The 19,438-nt window shown below is 39.0% G+C and overlaps 1 protein-coding gene across 4 annotated transcripts in view; it reads right to left on the bottom strand.

Annotated features, from left to right (window-relative positions):
- Positions 1-912: 912 nt before the first annotated feature.
- Positions 913-19,438, bottom strand: part of STAU2 (staufen double-stranded RNA binding protein 2) — a 177,226-nt gene continuing 158,700 nt past the window's right edge. For all 4 annotated transcript variants that reach the window (XM_005229883.4, XM_055800861.1, XM_055800862.1 and 1 more), the window contains 2 exons: positions 2,871-2,959; positions 913-2,023 (listed from right to left, as the gene is read on the bottom strand). In XM_005229883.4, coding sequence (XP_005229940.1) covers positions 1,930-2,023; positions 2,871-2,959 — 183 coding nt within the window. In that variant the 3' untranslated portion in view covers positions 913-1,929. The remainder of the gene's footprint in view (positions 2,024-2,870; positions 2,960-19,438) is intronic.

Genomic DNA, 19,438 nt, shown 5'->3' with positions numbered 1-19,438 from the left:
AGGACAGAGTTGTCAAGGAATGGATTTGCCTCTTCCTTTTGTTCTCGTTCTCCATGGGAGGGGATAGTAATGCCATTCACATTCTGCATACTGGCAGGTACTGCTAAAGTACAGACTGGGCCTGTTTCTGAGTTCTCTGAGCTGGCCGCTGAGGTGAAGGAGCAGTAGAATTTCTGCTCTTGTTGCCAGTTAGGCAGGTAACATATCCCTGAGAAAGCTGGTGTGCAAAAGCTAATTATTTTTGTATGCTGCTGCCTGAATAACTTCAGCCTGCCAGGTGCCAAATGCCTCTGGAAATCTCCCAGTTTTGTGGGAACGGAAAGGTGCAGCTTATTCCTGACTCTTTTTTGGAGTCAGACCCTAGAAAACTGCCAAATTTTAGCACAAAGGTTCCTAATCTGCTGGGGGAGGAGTGAATCATACCCATAAGAAACATGAAGTAGAAGAAAGGACACTAAAAAAATTTTAGTCACCACTGATTCTGTACGAGCATGATGTGTGCTACCCTGAAAGCCTGTCCCAATCAATGCCACTGTACTTTGCACTATTTCCTTACACTGCTCTTTCTCTGCTTTCCTGTGTGAGTCACTTCAGTTGCGATCCCTGATTTACATGCTTCCAAAATCTTGTGCAATGTTGTCGTGACTGTTATGCCGTCAGTTGAAGCTTTATATGTTTATTGCATCAGGTTTACATAAAATAAAATGTCTCTATTTTGGATAAATAAATGACTTAAATGCCAGGATGACTGGTCTAACACAGTGAGTTTGTAGAAGGTGGTGCCATGGGGGAAGGTAGGTTGAGCCCTGGCTTTCGCACGGTAGCCATTCATTAGTTTGTAATTGAGCTTTTTTTCACTTCATTCTCTTAGTTGTCTACCTATAAATGATAAAGAAAGAGACGACACTGCCATTGTACACATGAACTGATGTGGTTTTACTGCATTTGGCCATACACTTAAAAGAAATATGCTGGTACAGAGCAGCCACAGGTCTTATCTCTGCTGCCACTCCTTTCACAAAAGAATGATCTTTACATCAACAGTTTTCCATCCTTGGGTTGATAATGTTGCAGTCCTACCTTTTGCTCTTGGTCCAAATGCAGAGATTAAAAACACTCAGTTGATGCAAATGGTGGGTTGGTACAACACACGGAATGGGGTGTAGATGTGCTTCACACAACAGAGAGCAGAATCGAAGGGGAAAATGTTGCTTGGAGGCAAGACGCCTCTTTAATTGATTATGGCAAGGAAAATCAAATACCGTATCTGCTTTTTCCCGGAGTATATCAAGACTGATCATAGCTAACATCTGTTCGTGTTAAGCAAATACTTGTCATGATTTAAACTTCTGTTTGCATACAACTCTGAGTAGTGCATCTTAAAGTCATACATATTCATATAGAATGAAGAATGCATAATGTCTGCATAAAAAGATAAGCTGTATGACTATATATGAAGACAACAACTACAATTCTCACAGCACTGTCATTGGTTAATTTTAAAATATTCAAGCATTATTTAAAAAACAGTAAGCCGAACTTAAAACTACACTACGAAAAAATTGTATAACTGAACCAATGCTGACTTGTTTTCCTCCATATTAATCAATTTTAAAGTTTCCCTTTTTTTTCTAATGCTTTTGTTAATTAGTTGTTATTTTAACCTCCAGTAACATGATCAGACTTCTTCTGCCTCTGGGCAATCGAGTTACGCTCTGATCTCGAGTCCTAAGGGAAATGTTCAATTTTATTTTTTTCCACAGTTGAATAAACAGTACCATGTATACTATCTCTTGTGTTAGAATAGTGTTGTCTTCACATAAGACTCAAATAATGGTATTAGTCATTCATTTCCTTGTACACATACACCCTATTGCGTGTTGACAGGTTTATAAGGATGCAGTGGCAGCCGTGGGTGCTGGGAAGCTCCTAGACGACAGCCTTTGAATCCTTGCAGTCCTGAGCAATGGTGCCTGAGTTAGTCTGTTTATTGTCTGCTTTCTCTCCCAGATGCTTGACTTGTCTGAAAGATTAATACATTAACAAGAGCGGTAAGGTCCAGGGTTGCACATCTTTAAGACATGTTTATTACCAGATGGCACATGAGATTCAAAGGTCACTGTGGAAGGTAACATTTTAAAGTGAAACAACAATATTTATGTTCAAATACTATGCTGATGAGATCATATGGAAAAATGTTTCTGATTAAATTAGTTTATAAATAGCCACAATATATCCATTGAAAATTCCAAATGCCACTTTTAGTCTTCTTTCTTTTATTCTATTACTTCCTAATTTATTTAGTAACACAAGACTACCTTCTTACGTAAACAGACTAGCAGCTGGAAAAAAAATCTGTACTGGACAGACAATCCTGCTTTCTTAAATAATTGAAAATCCTGTGTGAAACCTGGTTATATTGTCTACTACTTAAAGCTAATATTCCATATAAGAGTTTTTTCAGACCTGGAAGATATTTCAACTTTTAAATTCTCTAGGGTAAAATTCCTCTTGCAGACATAAAGACTTATTGGCAGATAGCTATCCTAATTTACAGGCAGTATCACGTGCTACAACATACTTGACAAAAATCGTGTTATGCTACTTATACAGAATCCATACAATAAAAAGAAAATCCTTTTCTTTAGGATTTCCATAGGAGGACTGACTGTCTTATAGCTCATTAGTAAACATTATCAGTAATGCTAAACCTGAAATCTTGTTTATCCTCTCAAATTGTCACAAACTACATAAATTCCAGAGGAAATAGTTTTGCACAGGTTTAAAAGGGCAACTAAGCTCTTAATTAACATTTCTTATCTATCACACCACACAGGCATTAAAATGCAGAGGATTTAAATGGTACTTACATTTCATGTGATCCGTTTTCAACTTTCATAGCCCCTTCCACTGGATCCAGTCCTTGTTCTGAAAACTGTTTCAAGGCACTTAATGCTGCCTAAAGAAAAAATTAGTTGTCAAAACTCCCACTGACACAACTGTATTAACACCAAGTGAAGGAAGGTTGTATTTTGAGATTCTAGATTTAAATAATTTTCTGTATATTGAAGCAATTTAGCCTACAGAGCTAACAAGAGTGGGTACATAACAGCTCCGTGATAGACAGCTGTGCTTGTGCATGGATTTGAGGACGTCATCTTCTCCCTGGGTATATGAGTGACTTCCAGTTGTGTTAATGAAAGCTTCAGCACCTACATGAAGAACATGATATATTTGTAGGATTCTTGCCTTTCTGGCCTGTGACGTCTCACTAGCTTCCCAGAGAAGAAAACTTCACTAGTTTTCCCAGAGCCTACGCTTTCCAGAGCTCCTGTGGACAAACTCCTGTCTTATAGATGATTGCGTAAGATATGTGCAATGGGAAGAGGGTCATAGGATACTATTGACACTCAAGGCTGGATATCAAACAATACAGCAGACCAGACTGATGTCTTATATAAAGGTAGTGAAGTGTGCTAAACAGGGTGAGGCAATACAGGATGATTATGAAGCATCAGCAATAGAAGAATGATCAATTTTCAGCTGATATTTTTCTTCACAAGTGCATTCTCTATTGCCCAGCTTCTCTCTCATCTTCATGAGTCCTGCTTTAGGACTCAAAATTGTTCTTCTCTCCCCCCTAACTGCTTTGGTAAAAGACAAGTGATTTTTTTGTAATTCATTTAGCAAAAGGTGATTATGAAACTCTCAGGCACTACGTGGCTGACTTTGAAAACACACCCAGCCCAGTAAAACAGTTGAGGTCAGTTCTGTCTGGAAGATGAAATGTAAGGCAGAACTCAAAACTGGATTTTTCTCTTTATTCACTCCCACCTAAGATACATTCAGAACTAATCACAGGGGGAACGAAAGGTAACTTTTCACAGACGCTGTTACCTAAGGTAACACCTCAAACACTGAATTAACTGCAGGCCCTATGGAACTGTTCTTCACAGTGAGGCAACAACTGCTGTTTAAAAGATTGGAAGTTGCTCTCTTCTTAATTGTCAGGACAGAAAGAATCCATGTCTCTATCTCCATTTTCCATTCCTCTCAGAGAGCAAGGACTCTGTCCGGAACAGGAGTTGTCATTGTAATGAAGTACTGGATTTGCTTTCATACTAAATCTTTGCCTGGACTCTCTCAACAGCTCCTTCCCTTGAAAGGTATGTTTATACAATTTAAATATTATTAGACGATGTATATTTTGGTGAGATGAATAACAGCACAAAAATTGCCAGGCTGCCCTAAAGTAAGAGGCATGTATCCCAGATATGTCTATAGTAATAACTAGCTGCTAAAGCTTCAGAAGGCTGTACAAGGTACTTCACCCATAAAGCTGGAATCTTTCTAGTCTGTGAAGTTTTACGGGTTTTGCTCTAGCAAACAAATAAAAAGCTAAACATTTTATGATGTGTCTTGGTAAACCTCAGATTATCACTGTTATTTACTCATACACTCTACCTTTACCATGTGTTCTGGGGTCCCTATATCTGACAGCTAATCTGTTCCTCCTTCCTATTCATTGACATATTTTCCCCCTTCATCTTAAAATCTCTGCTGCCTGCATCTTTCTTTTTATCTTTTTTCCATGCTACGACTAAAGGCTGAGCCTCAATAACAATTTCTCCCATTACTGGATCTTTCACCTTTATCACCCATTGAGTTCTCCAGTGAATGAATTCTCCCTTTCCTCATATCTTCTGGTTTTCCTGACATATTGATATATTTGCATTTTTTATAAGACAGCTCTTTCTTTATGACTTCATAGCATCCCTTGTAGTTTTAGATGTAGATTCTCAAGTCCTATAAGCTCTAATCATGATCTGCCTTTCCATCCTCCATCTTGACTGCACAGCAAAATCACCGTTTCTGAATCAACCCAAACAATTTTGCCCAGTGGCAACATCTACTCTCCTCTCAACTTCTTTGTTCCAGTAACCTGACACATTTATTCATCCCAGTTTCTCTCTTCTCCTTCTCTCCCTGGGGTCCTTTTCATCTCAGAGCAAGCACTACTCACCACGTGAGGAAGGGGAGTGCCTGTGATTCCTTGCACAGGACTGCTTCTCTATTGTACTTTAGTCAGTCGTGGGTTAGCAACTATGAGAACCAAACAATTCAATTGGTAGAGAAGGGCACACATGAATGTCCTGTCTTCTCATGTCCATTTTTCCTGATGCACATTAGCAAAACAATCAGGATCTCCTTTCTTCTTATGTATGATATTCCAAAAAACATTACCAGGTAGCATTGCAAGGAGAGATGCATGCTGAGACATCTGCTTTTCCTACACGGTTGTCCTCGTTTCGGCTGGGATAGAGTTAATTTTCTTCTTAGTAGCTGATACAGTGCTGTGTTTTGGATGTAGTATGAGAATAATGTTGATAACACACTGATGTTTTAGTGGTTGCTGAGACTAACTCAAGGACTTTTCAGTTTCCCATGCTCTGCCAGTGAGGAGGTGCACAAGAAGCCGGGGGGGAGCATAGCCAGGACAGCTGACCTGAACTAGCCAAAGGGATATTCCATGCCACAGAACATCATACTCAGTATACAAACAGGGGAGAGTTGGCCAGGGGTGTCCGATCACTGCTGGGGAACTGGCTGGGCATCGATCAGCTGGTGGTGAGCAATTATATTGTGCATCATTTGATTGCTTTTTCCCTTGGGTTTTATTCCTCTCTCTCCCTCTCCTCTTCATTACAATTATTATTTATATTGTCATTATTATTATTAATATTTTTACTCTTTTTCAATTATTAACCTGTTCTTATCTCAACTGATGAGTTTTAACTTTTTCTGATTCTCCCACCAGGGTGTGATGGGGACCGATCTAGCAGCTGCGTGCTACTTTGTTGCTGGCTCAGGTTAAACCATGACAACAGTTTCACTGCTACCTCATCTGTTTCTGAACCCACCTTGTTTACTTTTTTATATCCATTCTTAGCTTCTGGGTCTGATGTGGAATTGTAAACTTGTTGTGGAAGAACTATTTGTTCAGGTTATTTGTTTGTACAGTGCCTTGGATGAAAAGGCCATGTTCATAGTTGGTAAGAAGTAGAGCCAAGTAATGTTTCATTCAAGATTAGGTGACAGGTTTATCATATGTTATGTAGAACAGTCTGATCTTGATCAGTGGTACTGAAATCCCCAAATCATGAAGATATTAATTAGATGAACCTGAATTTCCTAATTACTTTGTAGAACTGCTTTGTATATGAGTACATCTGTTACTGCTGTTTTATTCATAGAACTGGCTATTGCAAGGCATACCACAAACATTGCAGAGCAGCTTTCAGGGTTGCTCTCCAGAAAAACTGCTTTGGAACTTCCAGGAGGCCACTATCTCAATAGAAACAGATCACAAGGTCATCTCTTCTAACAGCAAGGGAATAAGTACTACAATATAAAATATTGAACCCTTTGTCTGTAAGAATTGGTCATTACTATATGGGTGTCAAGGAAGTAAATACGGAACAATTAGAGGATACATAAAATGAAAGTACAATTCAAGATGTTTAATAATAAGCAAGTTTAATACAAATACAACACCCAGATCCTACCGCTTGTAATGCAGTACAGTCTCATTTCTCCATTTCGACCTTCTTCAAGCCATGCACTTCCTAAACTGAAATGTGGTATAAAATATTCAAGATCTCAGATCTATTGTATTTCTGAAACAAAATATCAGAGCGGGGAAGCAGCAGGAAAGCAGTCCTGTACCTGTATCCTTGATCTTCCAAGTAGAGGTGTCAGAGTGTTTGTGTGAGCTCTGTTGAAGAGCCAGTTCTTTGCACCATCCCTCATTGCTAGGCCTCTCACCTTTGCTGCTCTGGAAGCTGACAATCTCTTCAAAAGCTTATGCTTCTCAGTACTGAGTTGCCACTCTCTACATCTGCCTCAGTCCCACATCTTTCCCAAGCCACTCCAGTGCCCCTGGTCTTCCCCTCCCTACTGTCCACCCCAGAATCTGACTTCTTTTACAGCAGAGGCAATCACTTCTACTTCTTCACAAATCTCACCCTACCCAGGGCCCTACATTTCCCCCCCCCCCGCTCCTAAATTTTCTCTCACCCAGGACTCCCGGCTACTCCCAGAGCTAAATTTTCCTTCCCCAAGTCCTCCCCATCTCTTACATCTCACAGTCCCTCTTTATCTTCCAGTTTCCTAATGTGTTCCAGGTTTATATGAGATCTGATTTTTTTTTTTTTTTCATGGAACCATGTCTTTCTCTCCATAAGACACTTGTGGGGTAAGCCTAACTACTTAATATCCCAACTTTTGAATTTGGGGAAAGTTTCTTTCCATTTAAAATGCCCATCCATGGGATATGACCGAATGGCAGTAGCTGAACAGTTGAGTGAGCTTTGCAGTGTCTTAAAACCTCCCCCTTTTCTTTCTCCCATAGCCTGCTTACATTTGGAAGGATCAGCAAAGTTGAGAGAAGCTGGTAAGTAAACAATTCTTTGGACCTTAGAAGATGTCCTTAATGTTTCTCCTCTCCCTGTCATGCCCCTTAGATAGACATGAAGATGCTGGATTCAGGAAGGAAGCTGGTAGCTGAGAGGCTGTGACCTGAATAGTCAGGAGAGTGACACAGAGCCCAAGTAATCCAAAGCAAAGAAGAGTTACAAGCAGACACTGGGCTAATTTAATCCATGATTCAGTTCTATTAGTCCCAACAGATTTACACCACTTGGCTTAAATATAATTTGTGAATGGCAGATAACTTAGGTTAAATGAAAAGGAAAGAAAAGAATGGAACATTTGACAGTGAATCTGGTGAACAATTTCCTCTTTTAAAGGCTCAACACTTCCTTCCATTGATATTTTTCTTACAATAGAGCATCTGCACAGATATAGAGAAATTTTTCTCTCCCCCAGAAGGTTTTACAACTGTTTTGTGAGTGAAGCCCCATAGGTTACAGAACAGATGTCCTTACACATTTCTTGTATCACTTGTTTTCTGTGTAGCTACAACAGTGCCAAAAATATGATGCCAACAGGATGCACCGCATTGCTAGCTGTTTGTCTTGGCTGCCATTTCCATTATTAGTTTGTGTGTGTATCAGGATAGGGATGGATGTTTCCAGTAATTTTTTAGCTTTCCTCAAGTCAATTGGCAATTAGTAAATAGCATTGAAACTCGTGAATATTCTTCCTGTTTCTCACTCTGGGGATTAAGTGTCTTATAATGACAATCTAGTAACATTAGATCATTCTTTTAGCAAGAACAGCAGACAGGCTCTACAGTAGCCCATGTACATTTAAGAACACATCCTCACGATAAAATTTTCACGTTTGTTTTAGCACAGTATGTGGTTTGTGTTTTTCCTCTTAAATCGATATTACATTTCAGATTATTCCATGAAGCTGAAAAATCTAGAAGGTTGTTGTTCTCTGAGGCCTTTCCAGTTGACTTTACCAAGGAGGTCTGAGACAATCCTAATAAACACGGTGCTTGATACTGATAGTTTACTGGTGGTATGTCTCCTAACATCAGTTTTCTAAGTACACAAAAAAATCATATTCAGCTTGGCCTTAATCAGTGTTTTCTGAAGACATAAAATTATGGGCAGAAATACACTGTAAAACTGAACTAAGTCAGGGTCTAGAGAAGGTCATGAAGGACAAGATCTCACTGGCTTTAGTAGCTGGGTCTTAGTTTAAGGTTGAGTTTGCACATTCAAATGACTCGTTGTGGTCATAGTGTCTGTAGCCACGTGCCATGTAGATGAAGAAGTCTCAGGCTGCGCCCAAGTTTAGGCTTGAGAAAATGCTTGCATGCCAGGTCAAAATGATAGACAGGTCTAACTCTAGTCCTCAATTTCACTTGCAAGTCAGAAGCCTAGACAACAGCAGAGTTAATGCATGAATTAAAACCGGTAGCAAGTGTATTTACCATCAGTGTTAATTTGTTTTTTAAGCCAAGAGAAAAAATGCCCCCCAAATGAGGGAGGTTGTTCCCCTCTCCCTGACAACTGAGGCTTCAAGGGACAATATCATCTGTGCAATATCACTGTGGCAAAGCTGTCTGCATCAGTAATGAGATGCACTTCATGACTTTTTAATATGTGGATTTAAATTTCACATTTAAAGGCTATTGAAAAAAACCCAACAATATCACAGCTGTAGAGGTGAGTTTGAGGACTTAGTGTCCCAAAGCTGAGCAACTATTTAAATTTGTATGTATTCAAAATTATTGTTCTTGGTGATTCTTTCTGCTTTCTCTTGATGAAGACATTTTTGACCAAGCTTCCACCTGGCTTTAGCTTGTCCACACCCAAAATTGCATGCATAAAGAAATGCACAAAGGGAAGATATATTTGCTTGTATAGACTTACATACATACACACAAAGTAGCTAAAATTTCACTTCTTAACATATCCATATAATTCTTTTGGATTTACCAGGTTGGCTATGTACAAGCTAAGCAAAAAACAGGTGATAGTATTGCAAACAAAACCCTTTTCCTCACAGCTTCTGTTGTAAATAAATTTACTCTATTGCAAGCAATAACTTCTGCTAGGAGTTTTCACCACTTTCCTCACAACGTGCCGTTCTCCCCAGCTGATTAGATTTCATGTGAACCAATGTTAACATCTGTTTAAAAATTAAACTCAGAAAGGCTTTTCACACTGCACAATGTAAACCTTAATTAAATGACTTTAAGCACTTTCCTCACACAGTTTATGATATGCATGAAAAACACAGGGTTATAATCTGATTAACTCATGTAGTTTACATGGAAATAGCATTTTCCAAACTGATTAATCTCTGCACAAAGGCAGTCACCTGATAGGCACTACAATTAAGGGTACTGACTGCACCTGTCAAGAGAAGGAGCTTGGAGGATAGAAGGAGTGTGCTATCTTCAAACAAAGAATGATGATTTACAGATGTAGCTTAGAACAAGTCCCATGTAGCAGTTAATGCTACCCCCAGGCAAGACATGCAGCCCGAATTTAAATGACACACAATCCCTGTACAGCCTGACCTTGCCAGCTTTCTGGGGTAATCCTAAAGTGAGGATTAACTGTTCTTGAGCAATTTTTCCAACATATTAAGCCACGCTTTTATCAGTAACAGCATGCATGTCAGCTTCTTCCATCTAGTTTTATCAGACACGTGTACTCATTCCTCCACGCCTCTTAATATTCCAAGAAGTACATGGAGTGAAAGACCCTATTCAACATGGAATTTTATTTCCATGGCATTTCATCTTTAACAATCCACTTAAGTAAAGGGACTGCTTGAGTTAACAGTAGAGTCACTTAGGTATGGCTTATTTTTGCACGTGAACCACCACACTAGATATCTGACCACTATTATTGGGACTATGCAATAATTCCAGGAGCAGTGAATGGCAAAGCATCCTCTCACAGACCAAGAAGGGGCTGCATGGTCATCTGAGGTGAGACAGTTGTATTGCTATAATGGTGATACAAGATTTTCTAGTCACAAAGAGAGAAAACCACGCTGAAAAGATCTTAATTTTTAAAATATTTTAAAGGTATGCTTTTGTATGAAGAATATTTCCTAAATAATACTGAAAGTCAAACTTCAAAAAATTAACACAAAAAAATGCAAGAGATTAATCCAGCATGGAGAGGCTAGTCGGGTTGCTAAGGTGAGGTTGCATTCTTACTTGTGGATGGGAATAAGAGGAAAGGATTGCTAAAAGATCTGTACAGGACTCAGACTCTGTGGGACTATTCTTAAGTCTGTATCTTCTCAGACCCCTCCCTCTTCACATATTTTCGACAATGAAGAGCAATATTATCAAGTGTTACTAAAATGCTAACTTTTGCCTCCATGGCAGTCTGTGCTAGAAACCAGTAAGCTAGCACTTTTTCATGAACATCTTGAAAGAGCTTTCAGGTTCAATGCCCTATCTACTGAGGTGTGTCTATATGCTGCAATGGTGAAGTGTGAGAGTTCAGCTCCAGTATCAGCAGTGAAAATAAATCCTAATCAAGCCTCTTTCATCAGATAATTTAAGTACCTTTTCAGTGTACATTCTTAAGTTGTCTAGAAAATTGGGAAGTCTAGAAATTGGGAAGTCCATTTGAAGTAAATTTATTTCTAGATTGAAAACTTCATTTTTTCCCCCTCAATTGTTGCAATGGAAAGAACAAAGAAAGAATCATGTGTCATCACAGCTTAGCTATGAACATGAAGAAACATATTTTAAAATTAAATTTCCAAGCTTTCACACTACATATATACAACAGAATTTCTCCAGACAGCAATTAATCTTAAATTAATCTTGCTTCTAATTTTGTATCCTCAGACAAAAGCTACTTAAACACTAACTTTCAGAAGGAGGTAGACATCTAACTCATTAGACTTCCAAATGAGAGCACTTAGATGGCCAATTATTGTGTGGGTAGGTAGAGGTTTAAATCATGCAATTGAGACAACACTAGCATGGCTAAGAAGCTGCAGACAAAAATCACAGAAGATTTTAAGAAACATGGCTTTCAACCCAAAACTGAGAACAGCAGCAAAATCCTGCACCAGCACGGAAGAAAGGCCGTGAATCACTGTCTCTTTCATCACTTAACGGCTGGAAAATATCCTTGTCAGCTGTGTTCTCAGAACAATTTGGTTTATTTAATTATTTATTTATAGGCATTTCTCCACATCACAGCCATAGATTTGCAAGTCCACTGTCATTAACCCTATATGTATTGCAGGAGATTTTGATCTTGATTTTAAATAAGTGGATTGAGGTTCTTGGCTGACTTCTAAAAACGGCTCCAACAGGCAATCATCTTCATTTGCCTGTCCTCCACAGTTCCATCCTGTTTTTAACATCACTACCACAGCCTTCACTGCATAGCTATCGGTACATAAATGAGGCAAAGACCATGTCATTTCCTACCAGACAAAGGGCCCTACACATTAGTAGTGTAGATATAGCCAGAACTCTCTTAATAAAATGAATGAGCCCTAAACCGAGCTGTATTTAAAAAAAGATAAAAGCATTTATTCTGTTATTTAAGTGGGTTTCTTAGGCAACTGCTTAGGCAGAGTAGTCAAAAACCTGGATATTAATTTTTTTTTAATGAATTCTTAAAGATCCACACCAAAATTAGTACACAATAAAATTCAAACTATCAGATATTACTCAATGCTTACTTCGGTGTGGTTACTCTTCCACTTAGTAAATTAAACTCATAAAACACACTCACTAGTGCTTAAATACCTTTCACCTCTCATTGCAAATATCCTCTTCTTCATGAGACAAAACGACACTAAGGATCAGAGGTAGTTTTATTATCCCTGGTTTTAAGGGGAAGAAAACTGAAGTGAAAAGAGAGTGCATGAGCACATAAAGGGCTGGCCCAAGGTCAGGCAATAAAAGTAAGAATCAGTTTTACTAGTTTACATACATTTTATCATAGCCCAAGACAGACAGAGAGAGATTCTGAAAAAAGGTGGTTAATGACAGAAAATAAGAGTCTACACTACAGCCACAATTTTAGTTCAAATGCCTCCTTCCTGTCGCTGTCATCCAACATTCTATGATCTTCCCATTAATGCTAAACACTTTCCATGACATACTGGGGTTTAGGAGAAGAGGACAGGTGAGAGCCTCTAACAAACTCGTTCTGCTGAAATATTCTGAAGAGTACTTTTTTCCCCTCCAGGTTTTACAAAAATACATATTTTTTCCTTTAAAGCTCAACATGTTTCTATTTCTAAAGACCGTACACTTTGCTTTAGACATGGAGGTAATTTCCTAAATATTAGGTTGCTCAGTTTTAGCAATTTTAAAGTGAAAGAATGTTTGATGTCTCATAGTAAGACCACTACTTTAGATTGTAAGTGCATGTCAGTATAACATGACTAGAAACATTGGTTTAAAGACAAAACCAATAGATTACACTTAATGCAAAGGACTGTCCATTGGCTTCTTCAAGCAGCACATTATAGCTGGAACAACGGGGGAGTTTAGGGCTATAGATTCTTGCATTACACCGTCTGTAATGAAGCCCATGTACTAAATTGCATCGTATCTCTGCTTTTGTGTCATTCTACCCCTGTGGCCTGCGCATTGGCATTTGCAGGAGGACACTTCCACCCTCAGAGCCCAAACGACAATCCCCCTCTTCATTTTCCAGGTCTCATTTTACCAGTGTGCATGTACATCCAACAAAGTACCAAATCTAGGTTGACATCTAAAAGCATTATATTTAGCATATATGGCATGTAATTAGAAATTTGAGTGTTTCCAAAAGGCAGAAGTTTTTGATTCTGATCTCAGAGTATTTTTACACTGCATTAACTGGTATTTTTTCTCCTAATTGAAGTTGATTTAAGTGAGATCAGAGTCAAGCCCGAGAGCTACAGGCCGAACTTCTCATCTGAAGTAGTTTGTAATGTAATTTTGTCCTTGCTAACTGTTGATGGCTTGTCCTCATCCCATTTTAACCTACAACCATCAGCTCCTTTAATGGAAGTGTCTATAAAGATCTTCTCTAAAATATGCCTTTCCAGCACACTTAATGTCTTTTAATGTCTTTCCAATTAAATCCAGATGTGAAAAGCTTAAGGAACAGTTCTCAGGACTGAAAAAGATGACATAAATCTTGCAGCTGACAGAGATCCCACTGAGCTCGGTTGGGGAAACTCACAGAGGACTTCTTGTGGGCCAGAAAAGCTGCTGGGTATAAAGACAGATGTGTATACTCCTATTAAAAAAATTTAAATAAAAACTGACTCCTACAATGAGGTATCCACAATTATCAGGGACATTACTAACTCAGTCCCTCCATGTGCTGAGCAAATCCTGTGCAGTACAGATTTCCCTCATCTTTTCAGGAAGTTTATCAGGGTTGAAGGGGGTCACATCTGTTTGAGAAAGAGCCCTTCACATTTCAGGATTGCAGCTCTTAAACCAATGTAGGGGCTGATTCTGGAAAACACTGTCTGTCTTGGTCTCGTACTACTATCAACAGGGAGGTAATGTGCTCGGCAAAGTGAAACTCTGAATTTCTGCGCTCTCTCCTTTACCTCCTCCATAATCAGGTTGGCAGATTAAATTGTCATTTCATTACAGAAGAGTCCCCATATGTGCTATTAATTATAAATTCTTACCAATCTGATGGGAAACTGGGCATTCCTAGTAGCTGACTACCACTGCTGGGCAAGTGCTGTTTGTGCAGCTGTCAGTTTAGGGGTTGTTTTGCTGTAATCATTTGTACACTCAGGATATTTTTATTTTAACAACAGTAGAATATCTTATTTTGCCCCTCTGGAACTGTAAAAGTGGGCTCAGATCAAGCCACATCTTTTAGAGGGACAGGAAATACCCCTCACCCCACCCCCAGCTTGTATTTAAAAAGTCTCTAGAAAACTGCCCAATGCTAAAAGCTTTAATACTTTCCTACCCTTCTGCCTACTAACTTACTTATTTTTTAAACTGGAAATTACTCAGGCAGATCAATGATTTTTAAAGACCTACATTCTCACCAGACACCAGAAAGAAAAAAAGGAAAAATGTTCCAGGACAGAAGAAAACCCCATTTCTAACTGAAAATTAAGTTTGAGTCCATGTTCATTAGTGACAGGAACTTCAGTAGGGGCATTTTGGATAGTTAATTTCATTGCATTTCTTCTAATGCCCATAGAAAGGTTTTAGCATGGTTCAGTGTCATGGGCAGGTGTATGGAAACATGAAACGAGACACCTGAATCAAAGGACAATCTTACGTACTCAAGTACAACAAGAAGTGATCAAATAGGGATCTGGACAATAGCACAAACCTAACACTGAAAGCTGTAGGCCCCTAAACAAACACACAAGAGTTCTTGATAAAATTCCTCTGGTTCTCAGCTTGCTTTATTTTCCACAATGGCCAGCACTTTTCAGAGTATTACTCCTGCATGGCTGAAGGCTGGATCTGACTCCCACCAAAATCAGTGCTTCATCACCATCACTCAGGAGACACGAGCAATGCCCTTCCCTTGGAATGAGCCGCTGCCTCCATGAGGATTCCACTCTTGGCTAGCTCAGGGAACGAGCTCAAATCTCCTGTGCTTTGCTGCCAGGGACCACCAGGCCAGCTCTGATTTATAGCTTTTTCTTTGCAGTTTTATGATACAAGAATGTTCACTTGTAATTACAACAGCATTTTGTTGGCTCCCTGCCTTCACTTGGGTATGCACAACACCATATCCTTCATTCCAGCCTTTTTATGTCAAGAACCAAAATTTGAGAAGTACATCATAAGTACTATGAAGATGCTGCAGATCTTGCTGCTCCTCAAAGAGGGGACTTGTACATATTTGCTGGGGAGGACACATGACCAGCTGGGTAGGACACTGAACTAAAAGTCAGGAGGAGAGCTGGCCAGCATGCTTTCTCAGAAAAACACTAGACCAGGAAACAAACCTTTTTATGAGAATATGCCAGTTTTGAGAAAAGCTTTCCTAGGTCCAGGATAGACTCCTCAGTAACAGTATCACAGACAAGTGCCACACATAACCACTGGACTAATGACTATGCTTGGTGTAGCACATACATATACTTGTTGGTTCTTCTGTGTGAAAAAAATTCAAGATGTCTCTAGTTCATTTCAAAGTAAATGAAAACACTTGAACTCTTGACGTGTTTTGTGGAATAGAAAATCTGTTTCATTCAAAAGACAGTGACTCTGTCACTAATCTGCTGTGTGACCTTGGAGATCCACTGCAGCACAGTATTTGTCAGACATATACTTAGCTCCTGACTTTGGAATCATCAAGCATTTCCATAATTTCCATCACTTGCACTGTAAATTTGATTTTGTAATTTTCAGTAGAGGCATAGACTTCTTCAGAGGAAATTTCAGGTATTTTAAATACAGTTTAATAGTTAACTGTCAAACAAATTCCATGTCTTTTAAACAAAGAATACCCCTGCGCTGGATTAATTTATAGAGCCATATATGTCCCATTTAAAGAAGAAACACTAAGCTTTAATTTTTCTACTAAATGAGAAAAGTTTAAAGCCAATAAACTGCATCTAGGATTTTAGCTGGGAGATGAAATAAAGGGCACATTTGTTCCTGGTCACTGAATTGTTAACCTGAGTCTGTTGCTCCTGCTGTTAAGCTCCTATACATTCCTTACCAGCCTGTAGCGTCCAGCAATCCCAGCTCTCAGTGTTTGGAATTAGAGGTGAACTGCAAAATAAAACCACTTTTTAGGGAGAGCTAGTGTATGGAGAGTGCCATGTATTCTGACAGAATGCAGCAGCTGAAAAGGTTAATTTTTAGAAAGTGGGCTTCTTCCACAGATTTTTTAAAAGTTTAGATTAGATGTGTAAATTCCAATTTACCATTTGGATCTGAGGATTCTGACAATATCTGGAAAACCTGCAAGATGCTGCTGAATCCGGTGGATAAAATGCAAGCTGTACTTTGTCTGGCTCCTTGGTAAGGGAGTGGAGAGGTTGACCCTTATGCTTGGACTCAGCTTTCTGTCTCAGGTATGAGAATACCTTTCAAGTGCCCCAGAAACTGCCTTTATTATACAGCAAGGAGGAAAGAAAAAAACTTGGTTTTCTAGCAACAAAACAAAGCTATACTATTTTTGTCCCCCCCCATCCCTTTTCAAGCTTATATTCATGTTTTTAATAATATTTTTTTAAAGTAGAATATTTTAACCTGCTTTTTTGCAATACAGGAGCAGTATCATGATTTCATTGCTTCTCCTTTTACCTCAAAATCCTGTGAGGGTATTCAGATATTTCCTAAAGGTGAAATAAAAAACTAATCTGCCTTCAGTGACTCATCACTCCAGTGATGAAGTTAAATGACAGCATTGCCAAAAACTCCTGTAATAAATATTTTTCCCCTGCCTAGTCCAGTGTTGCTATTTTACACACAAATTCAACCATTTCTTTATCCTGTGCATCTTGAGGTAAAGGTTTACTCTTCACTTACGATCAGCACCAGCTACTTTCCTATTCATTTTGTGAAGTGGCAGATGTACTTTTTATTGGATTATTTTATATTTTCAACTGCTTGCAGCTCTCCTTTTTAATGGAATGGCCAAATCTACCCTCAGATTCAGTTTCTACTGTTGTTTATATGTTGATTTCAGTAGGAACTGGCTGTGTGCACCTGGATTTGCTCTACAGTCATTAACTCCTACTTCTGGCTGCTACTGCAACACAGGTGGAAAGATAAAAAGAGTACTGAACGATGTGGGATGGATCAGGCACTTTCAGACACCACCATGAAGGCCGTCCGACATTGCTCCTCTATGAAGAATGGCATTCATCGGGTACTATTTAGTTCAAAAATTGCTTCAAGTGAGGCATATGCAAGCAGGCACCAGATTTCCTCAAGAATGACTTCTTAAATTCAGGAACCTCTCCAGCTGGCAGCTCAGCAATGCAGATTAGGCACTCCTTGACTCTGATTAACTGAGCTGTGCAACCATGGACCTGCTTTTCCTCAATTTACCATTACAATCAAAAATATATGTCCAACAACTTTACTGAACAGTTGGCTTTTAGTCTGGAAAATCTGCTAATGGTTATTTTATCATTTCATCCTAGCATCTATTATTAAAATCCATTAACCACAGCTGTCAAAAAGAGCTTATTCAAAATCTTGCTAGTTGCAAAATAACCTGTCAGGGTTAGCTTCAATGAAGAATCCAGGTGCTTACAAATTAGGCACTATAAGAACAAAGTTTTAAATAGCACATCCCTGGAATAAAATCAAAGACCTGAAGCTAAGTGCTCAGTTTCTTTATTCCATGTTAAGAGGAATGCCAGGTTTCTCTGAAGAATGACCTGAGGAAGCTACAGGCTGATTACAGAGCTACCTGCAGGCAATGAGGTGCTCCAAGCCCAGAGGTGAACTCTTGCTCCTCTCTGGAGTTCAGCCATGATGCCAGGACCACACACAGAGGACGTGGCAGTTTGGTCAGCTAGTGTCTACAGATGCACAATCCTCTCCTCAAGGCAGCTGTCTCTTCCAGCTCTTCAACAGGCCTGAGCAGAGCTCACTATTTGCGCTGAGATGACCACCAAAGAAGCGTGTGGAGGTGAGACTCCCCTTTTTGTCAACAGTAGGGATGTGAGCACACTTGTCCAGAATACAAGACATACAGATTTTCAATTTCTTAGCTTTAGGTAAACAAACCACATATCCCACCTCCTAGGTGACAATCTAACCTCCAGGATCAGTTACAAGGAAGATTGCTGTTGCACAAAAAGTAACTCAGCATTCATGGGTCAAAGAAAAGATACTGCAAGGAAGAACATGACTCCATAGGTTAATGATCACAGCAGTTACTGAAGTATCCTGAGGATCACCCCACACTTCCTAGATAATTTCTGATCTTTTTCTAATTGATATTTCTGAACACTAAGTTCAGAAGTGATGAAAGCAGGAACTGCAATCCAGTACTTCTGCTTTTCAGGGGCTTCCTTAACAGGTAGGATGCAATAATATTCCTTCTCATGCTTTCTTCATGCAATCCTGAGTGTTTTAAGATTTTATTATACAGAGACTGGTTATCTGGGGAGGTAGATAAATAGCTGTACTTGCATTTAGACAGTCTCCTGTGGCATGTCATTATTAATACCTTAAGGCTGCGAAAGGAACAGAGTTTGAGTTTGCGTTTCCTGAGTAAGTCTATGTTACTGTGTAAAGCACAGAAACCGCTAGCGACTGCTCCAACCACAGCTAAGAAAAGTCATCAGGATGCTGTTTTGTATAATATTTTTCTACATGAGGCATATTAATTATTATACAGCTCTATCTTAATAAAAGATTTTATTAAGATAAATAATAATAATAATCCTTCACTACTCAAGCACTCTTTATGAAAATTATTCCAGTAAGTCTGCTCATGTATGCAAACCCTGCGAGAGGGTTTCCAGGATCAGGCTACAGGCAGTTTTACTCTGCCATGATAGAGTAAAATTAAGTCACTTAAAATCAACATACTCACAATAAATGCAGAAATACTAATGTAATGTAAAAGGCAGTAGAGACTAAAACATTATGTCCAGTCTCAATTAGCTCTAAGAATTTAATACTTTTAGCTGTCGGATAAACAATACAATCATAGCATGAAAGGAACACTAGCTTTTTAAGGCTGCTACCAGAAGCAGAGAAAATACATTCATAACCATGCATATTATACAGCAATATTCTTCAAGCACAAATAAGGCCTAACTGAAACCATGCTCGAGATAAGTGTCCAGCTATCAAGTTACAATAAAGAGAAGAGAAGATCAGACTTATTCTTTCCTTCACCATGAAATCAGTATAAACAAATCATATAATGTCTGGACACCAAACTCCTGAAACAAAGAAAACTAGAAAAACTCTTAAAACCACCCACAGACTCTGCATGCTGGTCTGTGATTATACAACTGGAGAAGATCATCCAAACTGCGATGTAAACCAATGTCAGTTTGC

This window comes from Falco peregrinus, chromosome 3 (assembly GCF_023634155.1).
Source record: "Falco peregrinus isolate bFalPer1 chromosome 3, bFalPer1.pri, whole genome shotgun sequence".
Taxonomy (NCBI): Eukaryota; Metazoa; Chordata; class Aves; order Falconiformes; family Falconidae; genus Falco; species Falco peregrinus.
Note: the sequence above shows the minus strand (reverse complement) of the source record. Positions and strands in the feature narration are given on the sequence as shown.